General features: G+C 30.6%; 2 protein-coding genes across 3 annotated transcripts in view; both read left to right on the top strand.

The window, feature by feature from the left end:
* The window catches only part of LOC143205932 (eukaryotic translation elongation factor 2-like), a 52016-nt gene that overhangs the window by 14903 nt on the left and 9418 nt on the right, over positions 1-27695 (top strand). The gene's annotated exons all lie outside the window — the stretch shown is intronic.
* On the top strand, positions 786-27667 carry LOC143205944 (putative fatty acyl-CoA reductase CG5065). Its single transcript, XM_076418952.1, has 2 exons — positions 786-957; positions 27626-27667. The coding sequence occupies exons 1-2, from the start codon at positions 807-809 to the stop codon at positions 27646-27648; spliced, it is 174 nt and encodes a 57-aa protein (XP_076275067.1). The 5' UTR covers positions 786-806; the 3' UTR covers positions 27649-27667.

The raw sequence follows: 27695 nt of genomic DNA on the forward strand, positions 1-27695 counted from the left end.
GTGAAAAATTCCTTTTGAACCTTTGCACTAATGTATTTGAGTAATTCTGTATATGAGACGCTCAAATTTTTTTCTTCGCTATTTCTAAATTTGTTCATCTCTTCATGGCCGATGTACTTAGACTACTTTAACCCGTCTAAATTAAGGAGTATGTCTTATAGAGCAGAACCATAATTATTAGAGACAATTTGCTTTTTCTACACGTGGGAGGATACAGGATTCTCTGTGGATTATAACGGCCTGGGTTTTCTTTGGGTTGAATTGCAACTTCCAAAAATTTAATCATTTAACCTCAGTATTTAATTGTCCTACAAAAACTTCAATGTGAGAAGATTTTTGTCTTCAGAGATATCGAGCTATGTATATCTTGATTGTGAATTCTTCACGCTATAAACAAAATCTAAAGGGCCGGCTTGGTTGGCACAGTGGTCAAGAGCGACAGGAAGGCCCTCTTACTGTTGCGATAGTAGCGGTTTCGAATCCGGCTGGGTAAATTTATGTTTTTGATTGTTTATAATACGAAAAAGAAAATCTGTGACTGCGATCAGCCACGTCGGTAACCAAGCTGGGTAAGACCGGATATCTTCTGAAATCATATCTAGGGCCGTGGGGAACAGATAAACACTATTTAGTAAAAAAGAGACGTTCAATGTTGTACATATTATGTACATACATATGTAAAATATTTTCTTGTCAACCCAATATAAACCCAAAAATATCTGAAAAATATCTAAAACATTATTTGAAAATGTCTATATTATGTTGTAGAGCGAGAGAATTACAAGAAGATAAATCAAATTGTAGATATGTTAAGTTACTATGCTACAAAGGAGTGGAAGTTTGAGAACAGCAACGTGAAAACGCTATGGAAAGAAATGAGAAAGAGCGACCGGGAACTATTTGATTTTGATATTTGTGCTTTGAATTGGGACATGTACTTTTACACTTGTATCCGAGGTAAATCTTACCTAGACTGAAGTTCATTAATGATTGATGCTAGATGAATGATTATAAATATCGATTATATGACAGAAGAACTGAACAAATCCAAATTAGAAGTTATTGTTGTTATTTCATTTCAACTCATATATATTTTTACATACTAATTACACCCAATTTTTCAATTATTTTGATATATATTAAAATATTATTTGTTATATCAATTTATTTATGAATCATCATCTAAGTTAAAAAAAATTCGACAATTTGTATTATGATGTGATGGGAAATGATACAATCATACTAGACCCAATAGTGATTCCTAACTAGTGCTCAAATATTTCAATATTTTAACGACAGATGACGCTGACTTCAAATTTTCCTATAATGTTTCGTCAGTATTACGTTCCGAATAAAAAAATATTTAATACTATAATATTTCTATTTCCTTATAAGAACAATATATATAAATCTAGTAATACTTGTTAAAAAGCTCGTAACACCTAATAACATTTCTAACCTTACTAGCTAAAGAATTTCAGCATTCCTTCTATTGAGTGTTTTCATTTGTCTTCATCAGATTGCCTATTTTTATCCAAGCACAGTCTGTGATGGGCCACATGAGAACAAAAGTGGTCTGGGGATTAAAATACGGCCTAATATCGGTAATATTCACTATATCACAGGAATTGAGATGGAGGAATTCTCTCTTCAGGTCTTGAAGTCTGAATAAAAACTGAAAATATGTCATTTCCCATTTGGTGGCCTTTATGAACTTGTTTTTCAACTGCAAACAGTCGCCTTTGAAATAGAATACCGGGGCATACCTTTCGCCGTTTCTCGCCGTTTTCACAGAAAAGTACCAAATTATCTACATTAATTTGCAGGAATCCACAGGAATCTTCATGTATGTCATTACATATATTATTAATCAAAACGAACATGATCCTGGTGCAGAATTTCAGAAAATTATACGTCTGCAGAAAGTCTTCCATGAATATTTTTCTATCTTTGCCTTCTACGAATAAAAGCTTCCCAGATGAACCGTCACAATGTTTAAAATTGATCTCATTAAATAAAGAAGCTTCGTATTCGCTAAGGGGATATCAATTTACTCGAAGGCTCTGATAAACTTCTGGTGAAAATTTGTTCATCGTGGAGAAAATTCTCTCATTTATAATTCGAACGGAGACATATAACAATAACAAAAATTCATCACCAGCCACTTGATTTTACATCAAATTAGTATTGTTGTTATAAAGATGATTTTATTCATTTCTATATTCTATTTACAAATTTTATTGCGAATATTTTAGGAGCTTGAGTTTATATTTTGAATGACCCATTGGACACTATTCCACAAGGAATAAGAAAATTCTATAAGTTAATGATTATTTATTATTTAATATTATGTGTATGTTGGTGTGTTACATTATATAGTGCTTTGTTAATTTTAAAATATTTCGTTATAAACATATGTTAATTTTTGCCTTTGTTTTAATAGTTTTTATACATATAACTCAGCCCAAATATTTAACCATTCTTAATTATAACCTTTTTTTTCTAATAATAATCCTTATTGTATATGATATTTCTCTTTTTTTTATCACTATTTACCTTCTATGCCATGTTATATTACTATAAACAAAGTACCAGTATATAAAGAAAAAATAAACGTACAAATGAACAAAAATAAGCCATTGTTGTTATATCATCAATGTTTTTGATATACCGATTATTTTGATTTTGTTTTCAAATTATATATTTGTAAGTAATTTGTAATCAGCTATATTCCTCGTTCAAACGAGTAGATGACAGTGGCGATGACGAATCTGTAGTTAATTTTAGATATGACTTACCAACAGCTGTTATCAAATGAGTCATCTACTTGAGGTTTTATAAATTGCAAGAATTCACAACTTGTTCAAAACCACCTCTAACTATCTCACTTAATGATAAATAAAATGCCATAGTTGATATTTCAACTCTGTAACTGAAAAAAAACCGAATAATTGAATCTAACCTGAAATCTAAACATAACCTCAGAGAAACATTAGGCTATATGGACATTCATCCGAGCAGGTTTTATGGACCACTATAATTTGTTCAAAAATAATAAGCAGTAATTAACATAGTACGTTTATTGATGAAAAAACAAATTTCACATAACAGAATAAAAAATTTTAATTTCTTATAAGAAAAATATTAGTGAACTTAATACTAATTTAACAGCCTATAAAACCTATAATAAGATTTGGAATGTTACTGACTAAAAATTTTTCTTTTATTTAACATTTCCATTCATTTGACTGCCTACACTCATCCAAGTGTAATCTGCAACGGGCCATTTGGGAACGAAGCTTTCTTGATGATCAAAATATTGGCTAACATCCACAATATTCACTAAATCACAAGAACTTAGTTGAACATCTTCTTTCTCTAGGCCCTGAAGCCTAAACAAAAACCGCAAATAAGTTAACTCCCATTTGGTGACCTTCACGAACTTGTCTTTCAGCTGCCAGCAGGTTCCTTCGAAACAGAACATCGGTGAATATTTTTCGCCATTTCTTACCTCAAAGGGTACAAATTTGTTTTCGTCAATTTGTAGAAATCCGCAGGAATCCTCGTTTATATCATTGTGCATGTTTTTACTTAAAGCGAACATAATTCTACCGCAGAATTTGAGAAAATCGTACATGTGCAGAAAGTCCTCCAACAACATCTTCGTATCTCTGCTTTCTATGAATAAAAGTTTTCCAAATTGACCATCGCAATGTTGCAAATTAATCTCATTAAATAAACACGCTTCCCATTTATTCAGAGGATCATAGTTTACTTGAAAACACTGGTGGACTTCTGGTGAAAACTTCGTAAAATTATTACACAACCTATGTTTTATAATTCTAATGGAGACATATTTTAAATCACCGACAATGATGTAAGGCAAATGCTGCAGGTCTATTGTGTGCCATCCAAATTTTATAACTGGAGAACATGATGCTTCTTGCAATTCTGGTAACGTTTCGGTCTTACTCACTGCGTCTAGGACAACATGTCGACTTAATTCGTTATCCATATTTTGTCGGTTCGCTGAGTTAATTGATGCCAATTTAATTACATAAACTTTTTTATTCGACATTTCACTTTTTACTTATATTATTTCAATTAACACTCTTCTTATATACTTAAAAAGTACATTACTCTTATAATCTCTACTTATATACTACCTTCTGTCACTGTCACCTTTGTCATTTCAATTGCGAATAATATATATCAAGTAATCTATGGAGAATGTTTTATGATACCATGGCAACTGTCAAATTGTTATAAGATTGTTGTTTTTAAATTAGTATTACTTCTATATGCAATTTGTATGCTCTATTAACTTTAATATAAACAAATAAATTATTACAGGCATATTAAGTATATGATTTTTTAGGTATAAGAGTTTATATTTTAAATTGTGTTGTTTTATATAGGACCTTTTTAATTTAAAAACATTTGAAGAAATTTGCGAGTGTTGCCTAAGTTTGCAATTGTGACATTACAAATAACTGAATGAACTAACCTAACCTCTATTTAATCTAGGGATATATTCTGAAAAATATGTTATTCTTTTTATAGTATAAATGAATCGTTGAATTTAAAATTGATCTAATTTAATATGTTTATGAGAGCAATAATTCGTTGAGATATACATTTATTTAGAGACATTGGTAATATTCTGCAGAAAATTTGTGCATGATTGAGAAAATCCTCTCACTTGTACCTAATTCGAAATGAAACGTGCTTCAGATCACTGATAGTGATGTAAAGGCTGCGGATATTCAATGGTGTGCCATTCGAATTTTAGAAATGAAGGTTTCTGAAGGAATGAAGAAGGCTGATGTTTCTTTCAATTCTGGGAATATCATTGTTGCCTACTGATTTAGCCATACCGGCTTTGTTATTTAAACTATTATTTATTAACCATTTGAATTTTTATAGCTTATGATGCATTTGATTTATTTAGGGATAATAATATACTTTTAATTCATTTCAAATTTAAAACTAAAATATATTATTTCAAGAACAAGATGTACTGAATTGGTTCCACCAAGGGAGTTCCACCAACGACTCTGCCATAGGGCTGCCGAAAAAATATTCATATTTTTCTATGTTCATGGTTTCATATCTTTGGTGATATCATGTTCATATATGATATCATCTAAATTAAGGATTTCAAGCAATCTAAGGAGCTTAGATAGGTTTTCCGAAGCGAACAAGTGATAAACCGTGAAGGGAACTTAAGTTCGGTTTTCGATGTGGTCCAACTGTGGTATACTCAGTATACCACAGTGTGACATATCTATAAAAAATTTGTTATGTTATCGACATAGAAAAATCGCTGAATAATTTAAGATATAGCTGAAAGAACTACTGACAGTATATTAAAAAATTTAGTTAGAGTTTGGGACACGAGATATTGTCTTGTCTCTTGATACACTACGGTACAACGTAAAACTTTGTTTGCTCTTATAGGAATATCTGGACTGAAGTTATGGTCAAGTAATTAACAGTAAAAATGAGCGGAAAGGAGAATACTGGCTGAATGAATACAAACTTACCTTCTGGACAAATACTATTACCTTCTGGAGTTTATTCAAGCGTCGATGATACTTGCTTAGAACAGCCTGGTTGTGGGCCTGGAATGATGGAAATAGGCACTACAAATGTAGTAAGACGCTTTTGAAATTAATGGTAACAATTATGAACAGAAATGTGACTGACTCCTTCTATTTACCTTCTACATAATTTTGATTTTGATCCACTTCCATTTGTACATGTTCTGGGCTCGTGGTATTATTTTCATCATCACTAAATTGTTCATAAGTACTTAAAGGAAGGTTTAAATGTACCAAAAAATGTCTCACGTAGTAACTATAATAAATCTGCTTCATGTTTAATGAACCAGTTTAGGATTTTTAAAGTTTTCTACTCATTTCGTAAGGATCGCTATCTGTGCATCCGAGCACACACCACTTCCTAGAACGGGAATGCATTTCAACTACGGACTTGCACCTAGTAATAAAATAAAATAATAATTTAATCCATAAACGTTATAAAAAGCTAACCACTCTGTCCTCTACATAAGGCACATCGAAAATGGTGAGCAAAATAAACAAACCATAGAACGAAATGGACGAATCAGATTCCGTCACGGTTCTTAGCATAGCGAATAAAACAAGGAATGTGTTAAAGGTAGCGACTTCTACATGTTGGACGGAAACTTCCTGCCCTACCCGTATTTAACATAATAGTCTGGAGAGCATAATTGGCAACGCCTCCGACCGTTTTAATTTGGTAATATTAGAAGTTTTCAGAACAGTCTCCGTTAGTTGGTTGATCGAAACACATTGCCTTGTCTTACCTGTTGGACCAATAAACTAGTATTGTGGTCGAATAAAAGTCTTTTATTTAAAAAAATACGACCTTTTTATCTTAATTAATTACTGACGTCAGAAGTGAGATTCTTCTCCTGTCAAGTGTGTGTGGTGGTAAAATACAACGAATATTTCAAAGACTATAACATTTGTTCCGAGGTTGTAATAGTAAGTTAAATAAGAATTACTCTTTTAACATAAATGGTGACAGTGATAAAAATAGCCTATGGACCATCCCCGTCAAAAATGTAAAATCAGACTGTATAGGAACTTTGCTTGTCGTCTAATCAGAACAGAAGCTATAAATAACTGAATTAGCGTAAAATGTTGTATGGCGTGGTAAACTTCCTCATCTGATGCTTCTAGTGCACAAGCTGTGCCGTCAATCATGATGTCAAAATTTGTTTGTCAAAAATCTAAACTACAAATTAGTGGTAAGTGATAAAATTATAATAGTTAAGGCAAGTTGATCTATCAAATTCCGGTACATTGTTACTATTTGAATCTCAAGCTATATATAATAGTAGAGGGTAAGAATGTAATAGACCTTATTCTTGGTTTAGCTATAAATAATCTCCCTGTTAACTTGCCTAAAATGCAATCACTCTCTGATATGGTGTCAATGTCCTGTAAGAAATACTTTTATCTCTTGTTAAATAAAATACAAATATTCAACAAACAATTACAAAAACAATCGTTTATCAACTACGTCAGCAAGATACTCTTCGAAAGACTCTAAGGAACTATATGATTTCCGGTCAAGGTGTCGCCCTTTGTATCCAAAAAGAGTACATCTCAGCGTTCCCATTGTTCGGACCCGTTACCACGTCCGCCTCGATTAGCGAATGAGTCATTAGGTGATCTCTATGTAATTGGCCAACAATGCCGGTCTATATTTTCTAACGGTATATCTCTTAGTGGTTATGGAAAATTTCACTTGATTCATTTACCACAACGACCTATTTTGATGCACTGTATTCAGTATCATTGAATAGGGCTATGTATTTTTAATCTGAAGCGGCAATAGAAATAAAAAATTGTGGGTATATACGAATAGTTAATTTAAATCAAGAAAGAAAAGAATTTTAAGCAAGTTCAAAACACCGTCCCGCCTTCTTCCTGTTCTGTAATAATTGTAAAGTCATCCCTTTGTACTCAATCATTGCAAAAAGCCCCATGCTGAAATTATTTTTCGGTTAAAAATTTTAAAACAAATAATACTAATTGTTCTACTCTAGAACAAAAGAAATCTCCATAAATTCCCTATTCCTACTCAATTGTGCGATAACAAGACATAGCATTTCATTATAATGATGACTGTGGTGCAGAAACATCCTACAAACAACAAATTTCCGAGAAATCGACAGACCTAAAACTTATGATGCAGATCTTTTCAAGTCGATGAACAAAGAGGGCATTCAATGTCGGCACCTGAAAACTTACAGCAGTTTTACGGGCGGCCCATTTGATGTTTTTATATATTAGCTATACATGATAAAGTTTTGCTCCAGGAATTAGATGTCGTCATAAACTGTAATGCGATCAGTAAAACCAATTTTAAAATATATAAATCTACAGATGGATTAGAAATAAGGTATGACCTATTTATATTCTGAAAACTATGATAGGTCTGAAGTATATTAATATAGACGACTACTGTTAACATAGAAAGCGAAAAATACAAAAAATGTTTTAAAAACGTCAAAATGTTCCTTTATTTCGTTTTCCTAAGATGTATTCGCAGCAGCTGTTGTATATGTGATGCGTATTGGGAAAATTCCATGAAGAGTAAAAAATATGTTGATATGCTTGAGATATTGATTATGAGGCTCCTTCGATCAATTAACAAGGGTTATACTCAAGTTCTGATCACAACGGATGCAATTTTGAAAATGCTTTTGGCGTTATCTCGTAATAAACAAACAACTACAGACGCACTACTACACAGACATGACTACAGATAGACAATTTTCTACAAAATTCTAAAAGGAATACAATATACCACGAAGAGATATAGCAGCACAATTTACATCTGTAACTTTTCGCAATTTCCTGGAACATGAATTGTGAAATTACGTCTCATCGCTACTGGAATGCCTCAAAATACATTATCTGTTGGAACTTTTGATTCGCACAGTTTTTAGTTTACTGCAGATCTACTTAAAAATTAAGAAGGAAAGATAATTGAATTAAAATATCTAAGGGGTGTTGTGTTGCTTTGTTTTAATTTGGATTTAAATGGATTGTTAGTTGGTCTGTTTCGATTTTCAACATTACACAACAGTATGAAATGCATACTATATATATACATATATATATATATATATATATATATATATATATATATATATATATATATATATACATATATATATATATATATATATATATATATATATATATATACATATATATATATATATAATAACAATATAGTTTAAATGTTTAATATTTGTGAATTAGTTTATCTATTCAAAATAACAATAAGTTATTTTGAATAGATTTTTATTGTAAAATTTCGAATTATATTATTTTTATTACTCCAGTTATTTCAAATAAGGTAAGAATAAATATGGGATTGACAGTTTAATAACTACAAGAAAAGTTCATTTTAAATCAATAGCATAAAATACACCAGATGGTTGAACTTTCATATACTATTTTTAATTTTAATATTCAAACAATATTATGAGCTTTCTTCTGATATTACAGAAATTTATTTTATGTTTCTAAACATTACGAATTCTTAACATTTATTTTTGATATAGGTGAATTTTATAGCAGATGAAATTTGTGCCATGATGGTCTAAAAACCAGACATCCGTAATATATCCGTCATAGCTCACGTAGATAACGGAAAATCATCTTTAACAGACTCCTTAATATCAAAAACTGGTATTATTGCTGGTGCCAAAGTTAGAGAAAAACATTTTACAGACACCAGTATAAATGAACAAGACAGATTTATTACCGTTATATCATATAATCATATATCAATATATAATTACCATATAATCATATGATAATTATATATAATCATATTCATAGCAACGTCGCTCGTGATGGCCCCCGGTTTTTGGTACCCTTCATATCGGAAGCTAATTTGTTGTCACTTGCATTGGTAACTTTAGTGGTTGTTATTATCGTTGGAGTACCCCACATAGGTATGCCCCTTTTGCAAGCCCTCTTTACATTTTTAAATATAACTATACATTTGTATTACATATCGATGTACTTTCCAGTTGCTCTTTGTGTTCTGAATCGCATCTTAAATTAATGACTTTATGTCTAATACGATCTGATAATAGAATATATATTTTCATTGTGTAAAACAATCGAACACTTGTTACCTCCTACTGTTCAACCACTTTGATAAAATTACTTTGAGCGGAAAGACAAAAAATAATTTGAATACATTTAGTGTTTAATATTTTACTATGCATTTTATAGCTTATCACTTTTGGCGCATAACACCAATATAAAATGAATTTCTGGAGAATTTATCTTCCTTAAAAATATAACACACATTTATCTAATGCTGTCTTCTAATTGATCCAATATTCAATTGGAATTAAATTGAGTTATATGGTGGCATTTTCTATGGAGGAATGTTGTTTTGTATATAGATTTCTTATTATTTTGATTATTTTTAGTCATTTAATTTTTAATCCTAAGCAAGCAGAACTTGGTACTCAACAAGGCTTCTACTTATTGGCATATCAAAACACCAAATGATGAGATAACCGAAGTAATAAAATAAAAAAATCAATGAATATGTTAACAATAAAAAAATAAAATACGGAATAAGTTTAACAAAGAATAAACTATTTATCTCTTAAAATATTTGTCAACTGCATAAGTAAATCATATATAGTTAATAAACACAAATTAAGCACATTTTTATAACATGAAACAATGAATTTTCAATAAATCGCATAAACACTTCATATCGCACACTTATAATAAAATTTTTAAATAGAACATAATTTATTTGGTTTGGATATTATAGCTTTTGGACTTTTCCAATTTTTCATTATTACATCACTTATTGCGTCAGGTGTTTTGTCTTTGTTTGTGATGAAACCACTGGTGCTTGTGGTACGTTTGTCTAAAATGAAAACAATCAAAGCAAGTCAAATTTTGAAGAGAAACTCAAAACTTCATATTACATTTTCACGATCCTGACAACTATTCAATTTGGATTTATTGGGTACGGCAGTGTCTGTAAGTTGTCCTATTCTCTGTCTTTCAGAATTCCGAAAATTCCGTCTTTTTAAAGCAGACCCTGTGTCTAAACTTCTCAATACTTGATGTTCGAGACCAATATTGCTCTGCATTATAAGTTGGGCCCTCACACTAAAAATACAAAAAAATTATAATATTTATAGATTATTAGGATTTTCTAAAATCATAAATTACATTATCTCAACTATCATCAACTGGTACAAGTTTAATAGGTTCTAGAGGTGTTTTCACCTTCACTGCCTTCTTTTATTAGCTGCAATTCTATACACTTTTTATCCGGGCAGATACTATGGTGTAACTAGCATAAAAAAAACTTGTATTGGTTTTCTTTAATAAATAATACACCTTACATTTAATTCTTCTGGTGGTACACGGTGACATGTATTGTAATCACAAGGGACTAGTACAATATTCCCGCTGTTAGCAGCTTTGCACTTCTTCAAATATATGTACATAATGTAATTCTTCAAATGTAATTCCATCCTTGATACTCTCTGTATGATGTGTGATGTGAGTTATTGTATGGACAAATAACTTTTTCATTGGGACTGTAAAATATCGGTTAAGTATTATCTTTAAATTCTTTGGTCATACATTACTCTCTTAATATCTCCATTGTTTAAATTTCTGTATTATATGTTTTTAAGATATTTTAAAAAATACACTAATATAAATTGTTAATAGTTAAATTATAAACTTTTATACGTGAATAAATGCACTTAAACTTTGAAATATTTCAAGATAGCAAATATTGTTTATCATATTCTTTTGTCAAAATATTTTATGTTTTCATATTGGTTACATATACGGAAGATCAAAGAATAAACTAGAGATAACGAAACAAAATCGATTGTAACCTCCGATATATCGATAGTTACGTCAACCGATATTTTTTAAAATTTTTTAAAAGTATTCCATAAATATTATTAAACCTTCTAACTATTTTTAATAAACTATTAAATTTGGTACTTAATTTTAAAAGATTAGGTTCACTTCACTACTTAATATAAAAGATTTATTAATAAATTCGATACTTTAATGTACATTTTACAATATTTAAATAATATCAATCTTTTTTTGGGCCGTGCGCTGTGTGTATGTTAAATCGCAATTTAAAATACTGACTTTATTTCTAACACGATCTAAAAAAAAACATTTCTAAAATGTAAAATATAATCGAACAACACTTACAACAATAACATTTGCAGCATTTTTAAGAAAGTTTGGAAGAAATTTGAGTTATATCATAAGCGATTCACACATAAATAAACGCATTTAAAGTTTAAAATATTTCAAAGGAGCAATTCTTTTTTCAAATTTTTTAGCAATTTGTGGTAGATCACAGCGTAAACTAGAGATGGCGAATGAAAATCGATGTTTTCGATTGATAAATCCATATTTATATTTTTGATATTTCCTTCAATAATATTTTGAAAACGGATATTTCATTTTAAAAATTAGATGCACCTTGCTACTTAATTTTAAAGATTTATTAATATTACCATATTTTAATATACTTTTTACACTATTTACAAAACATCAGCCTATATACCAATATTTTTATTTTTTATTAAATCAACATCAAATGTCTACAAATTTTTTGTGAAAGATCGAAGTATTTTCTAGTAGCAGTAGCTGTTAAAAATATCTATATTTCATTCATCCTTTATATCCATATACTTTTTTAAAAGTTGACCTTGAAAGTGAAAGGAACACATAAAATTAAACAAATTAACTCGGCGGGAATGTGACACTAGAAGTTGGAAATATCATTCAACTTCTTCCATTCAAGATCAAAATGATATTAGGTCGACTGCACGTTGTCGATATGTTCCCGTGCCGCACCACCGAATGGTTCCAGAACAGTCTCCTTTAGTTCGTTGATCGAAACGCATTGCCTTGTCTTACCTGTCGGACCAATAAGGTAGTATTTTTGTCGAATAAAGGCCTCTTACTTAAACAAATAAGGTTAGAATATAATGAATATTTTAAAGACTAGAACATCTGTGCTGAGGTTATAAGAGTGAGTTAAATAAAAATTTCTGTATTAAAATAAATGGTGACAGTGACAAAATAGCCGATGGATTATCCCCTTCAAAAATGGTAAAATCAGACTGTGTAGAAACTTTGCTTGTCGTCTTATCAGAACAGAAGCTACAAATAACTGAACTGAATTAGCGTAAAAACGCTGTATGGCGTGGTAAAATTCCTTATCTGATGCTGCTAGTGCACAAGCTAGAATGGTTTGGATATGCAATTAATCTAAACTAAAAATTAGGGGTAAGTGATAACATTATAATTGTTAAGGCAAGTCAATCTGTCAAAGTTCGGTACATACCATACAGTACATACTTACTATTTGAATGTTAGCTATATATATATAATAGTACAGGAAAAATATGTAACAGACCTTATTCTTGGGTTTACTAACAAATAATTTCCGAGTTAACTTGCCTATAATGCAACAACTCCTTGAATTGGCGTCAATGTCCTGTATGAAATACTTTTATTTCTTGGTAAATAAAATACAAATATTCAACAAACATTATAATGGTCACTATCTTGATAATATACTGGGTGTTGCAATGGTGATTACAATAACAAACGTATTGTATCGTAACATCAACTACGTCAGCAAAATATTCTTCGAGAGACTCTAAGAAACTATATGATTTCTGGTCAAGGCGTCGGCCTTAGTATCCAAAAAGTGTACATCTCAGCATTCCCATCGCTCGGTCCTGATACCACGTCTGCCTCGATTAGCGAATGAGTCATCAGGTGCCCTCTATGTAATTGGTTAAAAATACCTATCTATATTTTCTTATAGCCCATCTCTTAGTGATTATGGAAAATTTCACTTGATTCATTTACCACAACGACCTACTTTGAGGCACTGTATTAAGTAACATTGAATACGTACTATATCTTTTTAATCTGAAGCGGCAATAGAAATAAAAAAATCTGGGAATATACGAATAGTTAATTTAAATCAAGAAATAAGTCATCCGTTTGTACTCAATCATTGCCAAAAGGCCCATGCTGAAATTAGTTGTTGGTTAAAAAATTTTAAACCAAATAATACTAATTGTTCTACTATACGACAAAAGAAATCTCCATAAAATCCCTATTCCTACTCTGTTTTGTGATTACAAGACATAGCATTTCATTATGACTGTGGTGCAGAAACATCTACTAGAGGATACAAACACCACTTAAAATCTGTCATTCGAGGTCAAAATGACGGCAAATCGACTGCTACGTTGTCGATATTTTAAATTATTATTTACATATAGGGAAAAGAGTGTAGGATTTACAGATTTGCGGCTAGCTGCATATTGAAATATTGCAGTTTATCTTAAGTCTACAATACGTTAACCTAATTCACAAACATACTAAATACATTTTTTTGTTAATTAGATTTTGCAAATACTAAAATATTTTACGAATCACTTATGATTCGGAACGGGACGGAATTAATACACCACTTATGGCCTTGGAACAAAAGAGAAACTTTATTTTGATCCCTGGTAATTTATACCCACTCGATTCAAGTCACAGCGCCCTCTACTAACTTTTCTTCCTCCTTTCTATACTGGCTCTTGTATCGAGACAAGTCATATATTAAACACTCCCCTTCAATTTAAATGTACTATATAACTTAACCTAACTAAGATTGTAAATAAAGATTACAAAAGTACATTTAAATGGCCAGAACAAAACTATTACATTGTACATACAAATTTGTTCAAACTTAAAGAACTATTTTATTTATACATCGCGAGAATTTTGACTTTAATTAATAATTTAATCAAATAAATCTACACAATTATGTGATAAACAAACGTAACGGTCAGTTTTCTACTTAAAAACAATTCTCTCTTTGAACAATCATATAAATAGTCGCTACAACACTGTCAATTTAATATCGATTTTATAGTTTGTTCTTGGGATGCCAAATATACACATGTATTTCTCTTCATTGAATTTCTTCCATGCCTCTGGGATGCTTTTATCAAATAGTATGAATCCATTAAAACTTCCTAGTTGATTACCGTACCAGTCTTCATAACTTGCTCCTTCAAGTCCACTTCCGCCTTAGATTAGTCCAGGGCCTTCTGGTATCACTGAGGTATCATGACTAATTCATCACTACTATCTCCATTTTCTGCTTCTAATATTGTACTCAATTTGGTTTTCTCCAGTTTTCTAACTCTATCACCTTTATTTATTACTTTCAACTCAATCATTCACTAACATTATTCTGCTTTATGAGCTTTCTTCTGATCTTTATCTCTATACTCCAAATCAATTATTAATGGGTGTTCACTTTTATTTTTTCTTTTCTTTTACCATTCTTCATAGTTCCCTTTGTTTTATTCTTATTTTCATCTAGACCAGATTCATCAGAATCAAATCCTAATATGTTTGTTATTTCCATTACTATCAGATTCATTATCACTCCATTTCCAGCTCGAAATCAGAATCTTTTTAATATAACCCTGAACTGTCTAAGTGCTGTTCGTCTTTATCATATCTTAAATATTTTTGCTTAGGGCTTTCTTCTATGTCTTCGGATAAAGCTTCAGCTGTTGGTGTCTTTTCTGTTGAAATAAGCAGACAATAGGCGACACATATCTCATGGTCGTCTAATTTCCTTTCTCTTGCAAAATTATCTGCATCGGTTTACTCACAGATTCTTGTTTGGAATTTTATCTGCTCATCTTATATATATTCTCTAGTCTCTCTATATATTTTCAAATTGGTCTGTTTAGATGCGATTTTGTAACTAACGAAACTTATATAAAACTGCCTTTTAATCTTCTTTATAGTACCCTTTAAATTATAACTAAATTATTTTCCACTTTTGCTGGTATTAATATTAATATCAATTTGTGTAATAATCTCCGCTTTTTCCATTCCAATAAACTGTTTAACTTCATAAAGACAGTCCATTAAATCCACTATATGCTCTTCATGTCATTTTGTATTCCAACCTTTAGGTGAATTTCTCATCTATACAATGCTCGATTTAATCGATGGTATCTTGTTTAGTTCGTATACAGAACTAAATTTAATTAATTAATAATGTCCTATTTAATCTTTCCGCTTTTCCATTACTTTGTGATGAATGGGCTATTGCTATATTCTAAATGAATTCCTTTTTTCCTCCAAAATAGCTTTACTCCATGCTGTTTTTCTAATTCATTAATGTATTGTTTGAAATTATCTTCAGCTTCGTTTTCTGTCTTAAGGATTTTTACTGGTAAAATGGGACAAATCATCTAGTATTTTCTATCCTTTATAAATATCTTCCTCCATCTTCAGATATTGGGTTTACTAGTCTATAAATATCTGAATAAATTAACTCTTCGATTGCACTTGTTCTTGCCTCTTTAAAGTAGAAAGGGCTCCTGGTTGCTTTAGCTTCTACTCTCATAGAACAAGATTTATCCTTCTTCTTAAGTCCCAATCGTATTGATATTTATATCAAAGTTCTAATATTTTGTAATTAAACTCTGCTAAGTAACTTTGTTCTCTATCCTTAAAAATTAAAAATTCTTCATTGGGTTCAATAGATTTCATTCTACCTGTAATTCTGTTCGACCCCTTGTTCCTAGTTTTCAATAATTCTCTGATCCTTGCAACACAGATGGTTGATTTTCTAAACTCTTCTTCATTACTAATTGCTACATTGATTACAATGTTTCTTTGTCCTACCGATAATTATGTTGGACCCCATGTTACTCGTTTTCACACTAGTTTCCCTGATCGTTGTAAATCATACACGTGGTTAGTTTTCTAAACTGTTGATTACTTCATTACTAATTACTACATTGATTGCAATGTTTTCTTCTATCCTACTGATAATTCTGTTGGATCCCATGTTACTAGTTTACTAGTGCTTCATTGATCCTTGAATATTATACACGTTATTGATTTTCCAAACTCTTGGTTACTCCATAAATATTTACTACATTGATTACAATCTTTCCTTCTATCCTACTGGTAATTCTGTCAATTCTCATGTTACTAGTTTACTAGTGCTTCACTGATCCTTGTATATTATACATGTGATTGATTTTCTAAAATCTTAATTACTCCATAACTATTTACTACATTGATTACAATCTTTCCTCCTATCCTACTGATAATTCTGTTAGATCTCATGTTACTAGTTTACTAGTGCTTCACTGATCCTTGTATATTATACATATGATTGATTTACTAAACTCTTAATTACTGCATTACTATTTACTACATTGATTACAATGTTTTCTTCCTTCTTACTGATAACTCAAGATCACATGTTTCTAGTTTTCTGGTGTTCCTTCTGATGGTCATTGATCTTTGAGTGCTCTAGTGCCCCGAAATTAATTTCCGTCTGTTGCATACAACCATCTTGTTACTTCCACTTTCCTTCGTGTATATATAATTATATATACACTATACCGAACTAAAAACTTTACCTAATTTACATTCCCCTGCACCCTCCGTCGTGACCCTACTACTTCTCATTTACACCGAGAACTCTGGGCCCATAACCTTTTACGAATCACTTATGATTCGGGACGGGACGGAATTAATACACAACTTATGGCCTTGGAACAAAAGAGAAACTTTATTTTGATCCCTGGTAATTTATACCCACTCGATACAAGTCACAGCGCCCTCTACTAACTTTTCTTCCTCCTTTCTATACTGGCTCTTGTATCGAGGCAAGTCATATATTTAACAAAATATCGCAATATAATATAGTTTTAAGCAATATAAATATAGTTTTGCATAGTACTAGTATTTGTATTAAAATTTTCAGTCTCGTTTTCTTCATTTTTCCGATTTCTAACATTTAAACTTTTAGGGCGCTTCGATTTCATTTGGATAATTTATCATATTTCACAGTAAAAAAAATAGAACATAAATGAATAAATGGGACTAAAATGTATTAAGGCAAATAATCTAAATTTGCCTACAATATAACGATTTTAAAAATAGTTTATTAAAATTTTTCTTTGTATTTCGAGATTTTGATTGTTTCTGATCTGTGGTCGGCGGCTAATTGAAATATTACTCCAAAAATATAAGGTCTAAAAGGATTAGTTTTCCAACCAATTGACAATGATCCTATTTCAATTGTTTAGTATTTTATTTCCGTGTTTGTTTATATTCGAGAAGCTACCCGGTCGTTCCGTTTTACCATTATCCCTCAAGTCGGAAAGAATTAAACAAGTTACATAATTTTAAGCATCTGTTGTTAATATGAATCGTTTATCAAAGTTAGGATACATTAAAATACTATCAGATGTTATAATTTTTTTAAATTTTTAAAAATATGTTCTTATTTTTTTAATATGGAATTAAGAGGTTTTACAATTTCATCGAAATTTTAAACAAATTTAGAATATCAAAAAGACCTACATATTTTTTTAAAATTCACTTTCATTTCATGATATACTAAATCTACAATGGATTTCATTTTCTTAGTTAGTCAAGTATTTTCGGCACTACCCCAGTTGGAGAATTCCATGGCGATATTCTAATATTCTCTAATCAAATAACTTTTAAATTTGATTTTTAATTTCTTGTTTTAGGTTATAACAGCACCCATAGGTTTAGTAATTGTGGGATACTCAAAATTTGTTTTTATGTGATATTTTATTTTACAACTGAAAGTCAAAGGATCACCCTTATCCCAAACAATGCCAAAACATATATACGTACATATTTAATTTTATTTTGTAAATCAAAATTTAAATATTTTGTTAAAAAATTGTTTCACGTAATTTGCTTCTTTGCATCTTTTGAATTGGATGAATATTTGGATGAGGATTGTCTTTGATTAAAAAAATAGTTGATAGCTTTCCCCGCTTATAAGCTATAAGAATTCAAAACCTGAAAAATATTCACTAGAAAATATAAATCCTAAATACCATCGAAAGGAGATTTTTTGAAAACATATTAAGAGATTTATGCTGTGAGAGTGTGTAACATAGGTTACATTTATTCCAAGTATATTAAATTTTTCTATTTCATTTTTACCATAAAAAAAGAATAATTCAAAATAAAGAAATTATTATTTATATTAACACAAATTATTTTAATAGCGACTGATTACTTTTATAAAAGGTTGTAATGCCGTCTGGGGATATTCGTTTACCATAAAGCTTTGGGGGTAAAAATTTAATCTAGCTCTATTACAATTTCGTCGTTTTTATCAATATTTTCTTCGTTAAAAGAAGCGTTGGGAGAAATTTTAATTTTAAAAGTTTAATAACAATTTCCGGAATTATATCTAATTGTATTGTACGTTCTACATTTAGAATATTTAAGTTTCAAGCATCAAACATGTTAATTACACTAACTGCATTATCAAAATATAAAGTATAGCCAGATTGAGTTGGATTTATTAAATAATATTTCATATTATTTTACTAATTTAATGTATTATTCACTTTTATTTAATAATAGAATTTGATAAAACTTATAATTCACCTATTGTCTAAGATTTGCAGACGTTTCTTCGTCAGAACAATGATTTAGTCAAAACAATCAATATATCAGATCTGACAAAAGGCTTGCCGGTGATAACGCCAAGTTGTCGTTATTGTGGAATATTTGTAATTTTTCCTATATATGTAGGGTACGACACCTGATCCATCTATCTGACGGAGCCGTATCTATGTTTCAAGAATACGGTCTGAATGGTTCCTTGTTTGTGGAATAGCCGCCACCGAAAGAATACGTTAGAATGGCATACAATAATGATTAGTTTTTAATTTATTTATACACTGATGCACTTATACACACCAAAGAAGTTCCTGTGGGTTGGTTCGCTTCGCTCTTCTGATTTCCTGCGTCTTGTCCAATAGCTGTATAGCTTCCACGTTACTGTGATTATGCAACCGTATTTCAAGGCGAAATCTTGGATCACTTCTTGTATCCATTTGATTTCGAGGTCATTGATAATTATTCGCAAAACTGTTTGATGTTTGGCGTATTATCAATATATGGCATTTGTCAACCCCATATGTGCATACCAATTATTGATCCAAATTAGCTTTATGATTGACTGATAAACCAATCTCTTTGATTTTAGATCAAGTGGAGGGTATATTCCAATTAACCAATGCAATTGCTTGACTTTGAGTCTAATCTGCTCTGCTTTTTGTCTAACATGAGCTTTTTAGTTTAACCTACTATCGAGACGTATTTCGACGTATTTAGCTGAATCTGCTTGAATCAGGCATCTGTCAAGTGATTTAATTATGTTTTTGTCATTTTACTTCAATTCAAAATTATGGACGGATTTAGAGCGATTAAGCAATATTTTTCAGTCTCTAGTCCATTTCTAGATTTTTTTACCGCTACTTGTACGTTATATACCGCCTTAGACAACTTAGACAATTTTTAATATGAAAACTGTGTCGTCGGCAAATGTTCCAAGTATTGTTTCTTCTGTTGTAGGGATACGTGGATCTTCAGCTGAAATAGGGTTGAGTGTAGAGATTGCTCGTTCATCTAAAACTCTAAATTTTTTCAAAATGTTATTATTCGAGGAGTCAACAGTAATTGGGCGGAAGCAATCTGTTCATTTTGTATATTAATCCCAAATGCCATACCCGGTCAAAAGCTTGTGAGACGTCCAGTAATATTGCAGGGCAGTATTTCTTTTCTTCGAATGCCTTTTTAATCACCGCTGTTACTCTATGCGCTTGGTCCATTTTTGAGAGGTGATTTCAAACTGCAAATTGGAAATCTTGTATTTCCATAAATTACTTAATGCGTCTTAACAGCAGTTTCTCATATAATAATGATATCGTAGGTAACAGCGAAATACGCTGGTAAGATCTAACTTGGTCTACTGGTTTATCAGGTTTTTTAAGCAATGTCAACATGATTGTTACTTTTCGTGGAAGCTCTTTTATTAACCAGCCTTTTTAGGATTGATGTTAATATAAATTTCTATGGAAACTTCCATAGGAAAAATCTGATTTACAGCAACATCGGCCTTATGAACAGGATTTGTATCTAGTGTAGATTCTATAACTCTCGGTTGGTATACGTTATAGGTTCTTGCATTATAAGACTAAACGGGTCTCTGCTAGTAAATGTGTTAGTAGGATTGGGTTTGTTTGTTTTTTTCAGATTTGTCGCACCTAGTACTAACAATACTGGAGTGTGATCAAATGATACTTCGCAAAATCTCTCGATTTGTATTTGATTTGAAGAGATGCCTTTCGAAATGTAAAAGTCCAGTAGGTCTGATAATTTTTACTGCCCCAATAAGTGGGTTTACACCCAGAGTAATAATTACATGTAGTAATATTTATTGCTGCGAATAGTTCAATGGGTTTTCCAGGTATTATTAATCGTGAACAACAGGCTGTATGTTTAACATTTTTTAAATTATTTAATTACCATATTGTTACTAGTAGTTTCCGTCTAACCTACGATTTGTCTTTATAATAACTTAAATCTAGGTATATAACTCTGGTGAAATAATGTTTATACGTGTCACTGCTGAATTTTTTAATATATGCACTTCACTACACAACGCTACACAAGATCAGGTGATTTGATTTTTTTGAGTCTGTGTCGTGTTCTTGTGATATCCAATAGTTGCAATATTTCAATATTCGGATGAGAATGGAATCTTTCCTCACGCTCCCTTGCAATTCTCTTAATTTCTTGACTGACTTGACTTATTTGATTTATGTTACTCTTTGCAGAACATCCCCATCATAATTGAACTCCATATGTCCATATAGGTTTTAGTATTTGCTTATATAATAGCAATTTATTATATACTGTTAACTGTGATTTTCTTCCAATTAGCCAGTAGATTTTCCTATTTTTCAATTCCAGTTCGTTTCTTTTCTTCTTTATATGTTACTTCCAGCGAAGTTTTGCATCGACATTCATTCAAAGATGTTTAGCATTGTTGCTATATTAAATGATACTGTTATTTAATCTTATTGGTGCTTGTACGGTTTGTTTATATTATGAACTGCACATGTACAGATTTACTTTCATTAATTCTTATTTTCCAAGCTTGTGTCCAATTATTGAAACTGTCACTTACCTTTCGTAATTTTCGTGAGGCTTCTTCAGTATTATCTCCGACAGCTATAATTGCAGTATCATCAGCAAATGTAGCCTTCGTAATATTTTCCATTTGAGGTATATCACAAGTGTAGAGCAGATAAAGCATTGATCCCAGTACACTTCCTTGTGGTACACCTCCTTTAGCTTCTTTTATTATAGAGTAAGCTTCTTCTAGTTTGACTCTGAACATTCTGGTTGTAATGTATGATTTTAATAGTTAGGTGTGTTGTTTTGGTAGTATTTTCTGTAGTTTAAGCACAAGGCCTTCATGCCAAACCTTATCGAAGGCTTGTGTTACATCTAAAAATATAGCTAAGCATACTTTTTTACTTTCGTAGGCTTTTTCAATAAGATCTGTTATTCTGTGGAACTGGTCAATTGTTGAGTGCTTGTTAAAAACCCAAACTGGTGTGTTGGTATTAGGCTTTTTTTCTCTATATGATCGGTTTGATTCTTTTCAACGGGAGTTTTTCAAAAACCTTAAATATTACTGGCAGCAGTGATATAGGTCTATAGGCCCTTATTTCGTTTGGTGACCTCCCAGGTTTTGGGATCATTATAATTTCCTACAATCTTCAAATGTCTGGGACATGTTTTAATCTAAATGCTGTATTGATCTAGTTGGTGAGTTTTATAATTCCCTTTCTTGGTAGTTTTTGCAGTAGTTCTCCTGTTATTAAATAGTAGCCTGGTGATTTCCTGGGGTTAATGTCAGTTTTAATAACTTTGTTTAACTCTTTCGACGTCACTAATTCAATCATCGAATTTTCAGCTTCTATATCCGGCAAAATATGTTCAATATTAGTTTCGTTTGGTTTGAAAGTATTTTCTAGATATTCAGCAGATGCTTCTGCTTTTTGGTGATTGTCACGTGCCTAATTTCCACATAGGTCTCTTATAGACGAACTGTGTAGACATGAACGCTTTAAATATTTTGGTGCTTTCCAGATTGAGTAATCAGTTTCTTTATCATGTGTCAAATTTCTCAGATAGTCATTAATGGTTTTGTTTTCAATTTCCTGTATTTCCCTTTTCACTCTTTGGGTTATATTGTTTAAATTATTTTTATTTTCAGGTGTTCTGTTTTGTTGCCATTTTTTTCGTAATTTACGTTTTCCAAGCAGCTTGTTGAATATCAACTACGAATTTTTCTGCTTCAAAATTTAATTTTTCAGTTGTCTTGAGGGGTACATTTAGTTAAATTCGTTTGTTCAATTCTTCAGCAAATCGTTCCCAGTCTGTTCTCTTGATTGTTAACGTTGGGTTTCTTTCTTGTCTTATTATATTTTCGCTCAACGTCAGAATCACTGGCGTATGATCTGAACTTAGCTCAAAATTTTTTTCGATCTTTTTATAGTTGGATGTTATGTTTCTTATTATGAAGAAATCTAACAGGTCTGGGGTTTTCTCTTGATCAGTCGGCTAATAAGTTGGTTTTCCAGTTGACATGTAACTACATCTTAGTTCAGCAGCTGCTTTATGCCGTTCATTGCCTTTAGTTGTTGTCATTCTGGATCCACATCTAATATTTTTTGCATTGGAATCAACTCCAATTATAAATTTTTCTCCCAGGTTGCTTAGGACATTCAAATAATTTTCCTTTTTTTGATTGTATCTTGGAGGACAATAAATTGCGGCTATTGCACTCTTGTATCTGCTCGATTTAATAGTTAGTGCTATTACCTAATTTTCTTCTTTACTGAGCCGGGGTTCTTGATGGAGGTAAATGTTCTTTTTTGTTATTATTATACTTCCTTCTCTTGCGGTGTTAGCTGGATGTATGGTATGATAAAATGCATATCCTCTAAATTTTATAAAGGACTCTTTTGTTAAATGGGTTTCTGATATTAGGCAAATATCTATTTTTTGCATATCTAGGAATACTTTTAGGGTAGCGTATATAAAGCGTAAAAATATTCGATCATTTTTTCTTGTTTGTCCAGCTTTCCTATTAGTTTAAGTAGCAATTCGTTGGTGGTTGCTTCATCTTCCTTTGTGTCTCTTTGCTTATTTTGACTGATACTTTGGGCATAAGTCATTTCACCATGAACGTTATTATATTTTTTCGGTTGTTTCTTTTCACTTATTGGTTCTTGAGGTTTAACTTGAGCTATTCTATTTCTCCTCCCTTGTATTGTTTTAGCAACTACACATCCTCTATAACTCGCCGGATGCGCTTCATTGCAGTTTGCACATTTCGGCTTAACTTCTTTGGGTCACACTCTGTGGTGATATGTTTACATGAATATTTTACACATCTGGGTTCTGTTCTGCAGAATTACTGTATGTGTCCATGCAATTGGCATCATTTACATTGCGGTATTAAGTTTGATTTTTTTAGAGGTTTTATTTTTATTTCAACCCCAAAAATACTTTTATACCTGTTCTAAAATACCAAAAATGTTTTTTGTGTCCGTATCTTATTCAAAGGCTAACATAAATAGACGTAATGGCTTCTTGTGGACTAAAAATTCTCCTTTGTTAATTTTGGTTTTTCCTTTTTTTTTTAACTATTTGTCGCATTTAAACATTTAAGTCCATTTCGGTGTAGTTCTGCATTAATTTTTCATTTTTTGCTGTTGATGGAGGCGCTTTTGTCATAGTTTTGATGCCTCTGTTTTTTTGTCGTCATAAGAGTGCCATTACAGTTTCAGCAACTGTAAACAATCTGTTATTTTTGTGAATATTGTACGACATTCGGCGTCGAGTTTTATTTGTCCATTGTTTAGTACCGTTGCTTTGAATATTATATATTTGGACCTCATCGTAAAGCAAGTCAAAGTCGGTAATATTACTTACGATACTTGGGGGTAACCTGGGCATTCTAATTTTTTTATTTTGTTCATTATTTTGTTTTACTTTTATTTGCTGTGATCCTGGGGAATTATTTGCTTTTATTTTTTTACTTTTAACCGTTATTCAGCCTATTTCTGTCTGCAATTCTTCTTCATCTGTTTCGTATGTAACAATTGGACTACTTTTGTTGGCTTGGTGGTTTGTCCTTGCCTTCAGAGCTTTGTTTATTTAGTTGTAGCTTTAGGGCATTTATTTGTTTTTGAATATTAGTTAATGCAATTTCGAGAATCTCTGTCTTTTTGTACAAATTGTACAATTAAAAAGAAGTGGCAATCCCCTCTAGTTCCTTTACACTTTCCTTCAAATTTAAGAAAAAACATAACTGACCCTAAATGAAACGGTCTAAAATATCGCACTACTAGATCGAAAGTTATGGATTTTTAAATACATTAGGATTGATAATCAATTTATCATAAAGATATAAGTTGCTTTTAATATATCTTAATATTAAACTTGAAAATCCGTTGTAGATCCTTCAGGTCTCTCCTAAAACGTTCTCTGAATAACAACAATCTAAATTCCGAAATTTAAATAAAATTAATAATTAACGATATTTAAGTTCAAAATAGCTATTCATTTCAAAAATATACGAAATATCAAATACCTGCATAACTAGACCTTCAAAACTCTTTTGATTTATTTGTAATATAAATATTGTAAGATCAATATCGTATTAAAATGGTACTGATAAAATAGTTTGATTATGGCCAAAAGCATACCCTTAATCTAGTATTATTTTATCAACCACCTTATAATACACTAATATTAATGATTTACTGAATTCCTTATTTGGGATTTTTATTAATTAGACCTCATAAATGAAATTGACATTACTGCGATAATTGAAATTACAATTACTAACATGTTTAAATGTACTAGGTAAGCTAATACATATTTATCTCAAAATATCTACGTTTCACTTATGAAATTAGGAAAAATACAAAACAACAATATTACAATAAACATAATTTATTTAAATATAAAGGACAATAGGAGAATGTTATTTTATTTATGTTGCAGCCACTTCATCGATTTTCTATGGGCTATTCCTTAAGGATCTCAGTTATATGGACACACTAAGATTGTGGTAACATTGGCCAATAACTGCAAATTTATCATCTTTTTTCTAATTGGGGTAGATGTCCATATACCTTTTGGGTTATATAACACTACACATCCTGTATCTCTCAACTCATTTGCCCATGGTTCTACACTTATGGCGTCATTTTCATTTCTATTAGCTGCAGATTTAAAATCATAAGCTGCTTTTATGTTTTGTAAATAATTATGAGTTACTAAATCTATTCTTCTTACATTAGTAATATCCACATCGTCTCTTAGATCATGCTTTATAATATTAAATAGTATTTTAGCTGCTCATTTGGTTACAATTTATTCTCTATTTGTTTTCGAGAGCTGCAGGAGTTTAAGGTATTTTCATGTCCAAAATATGTTTTGGTGAATTCCACTTCATATTCTTCACCTTTGTTCTAATTTAATACTAGCTAGGCAATGTGTATTTATCTTGTTTCTTCCTTGAACTTCCTTGGACACTGAAATATTATGCTAGCACAATATAAAGAAATATAGCTTCTTCTCTCTTGACACGAGGTTGGGGTTTGCTCCATATGATTTTCGCATATTTGAAATTCTTTAAAGGTATTAAATTTCAATAACTCCTCAACGTTTAAGTTATGAGTTGACTGTTGATTCATTAGAAGATTCGCTTTCATGGTAGTGTGCTCGCATAACTTACATGTGTAAAGTATTTTTGTTACTTTGGTATCTTCATTAATAGCAGGATGCTTTGTTTTGGATCCACGCTATTTCAATATTTGCTTGCTGCTATATTAATTTTCACAAGTAAAATATTTAAAAATGAATACACCCTTCAGATTTAATGCAGATAATTTTTCTAAAACATAAAATTATCTTAAGATTCGGCAGGAGAGTATCTTGATATGGACATTCAAATTAGTGCAGGTATATAACTTCGTACAGTTTTCAAAATAGAAAAGCTTCTTTTGTTCCATATTTTGTCCTTCCATAGCAATTAGATTTGCTTTGATTAAATACTTAATTCTACTATTATAATATAAAACAAAGCAATATATATAGAAAAAAGTTAATAAATAATATAAACTAAATATTTCAATCAAAAACTAAATAAACTATATTTCAATACAATCGTATATTAAACTATCTAAAATTATAAAAAAAAGACTTATTAAGTAATAATTTGGTTACCAAAATTTTGCGTTTGCACTCGAAGAAGCGCACCTTTCCCCACTAAGAACACAAAGCGAAATTCACGTAACAACCTTGGCGTGACCTTTAAATAAAAAACAATTTTTTTCTGAACTAAATTTATTCAATTAAATTCATTTAAATATACATATAAATATAATCTATAACAATAAATATAAATTTATAATGTAAATTTATCTACATTTATCGAAATTTATCTAAAAATATAAATATAATATAAAAAATATATATCTATATATATATATATATATATATATATATATATATATATATATATATATATATATATAGATATATATATAATATATATATATATATATATATATATATATATATAATATATATATATATATATATATATATATAATCATAAGCAAAAAACTTTGGTGCATAGCAAATTAAAATTATCTCTTCCATCTTTCCGTCAGTACTTTTAATATTTTATCCGAAAGATCATTATGGAATGTACAATTGAAGGAGTTTTAATTTACTCTTTTTTAACATTTGACAAAAATTTTGTTATATTATCGACATGGCAAAATCGCTGAATAATTTAAGATATAGCTCAAAGACCTACTGACTACTTGTTGTATATTAAAACAATTTTGTTAGAGTTTCGGACTCGATATATTGTCTTGTCTCTATAAAATCAGTCTCAATTTGTGGGTCTACTGATTTATTCATAATTGTATGTAAATAAAAATCACACTTCATTTCTTTTTTAAAAAGTTTCACTAAATAACCTGAGATATACACTACGGTACAACGTAAAACTTTGTTTGCTCTTATAGGAACATCTGGACTGAAGTTATAGTCAAGTAACTAACAGTAAGAATGAGCAGAAAGGGGGATATTGGCTGA

This window comes from Rhynchophorus ferrugineus, unplaced genomic scaffold (assembly GCF_030347505.1).
Source record: "Rhynchophorus ferrugineus isolate W39M unplaced genomic scaffold, kcgeb_rfMv2 rfM102, whole genome shotgun sequence".
NCBI classification, from domain to species: Eukaryota; Metazoa; Arthropoda; class Insecta; order Coleoptera; family Curculionidae; genus Rhynchophorus; species Rhynchophorus ferrugineus.

Coding starts and splice junctions, on each gene's coding strand:
- LOC143205944 (XM_076418952.1), top strand. CDS start 807: ATGTTAAGTTACTATGCTACAAAGGAGTGGAAGTTTGAGAACAGCAAC. Junction 958..27,625: donor CTTTTACACTTGTATCCGAG/GTAAATCTTACC, acceptor TTGCTCTTATAG/GAACATCTGGACTGAAGTTA.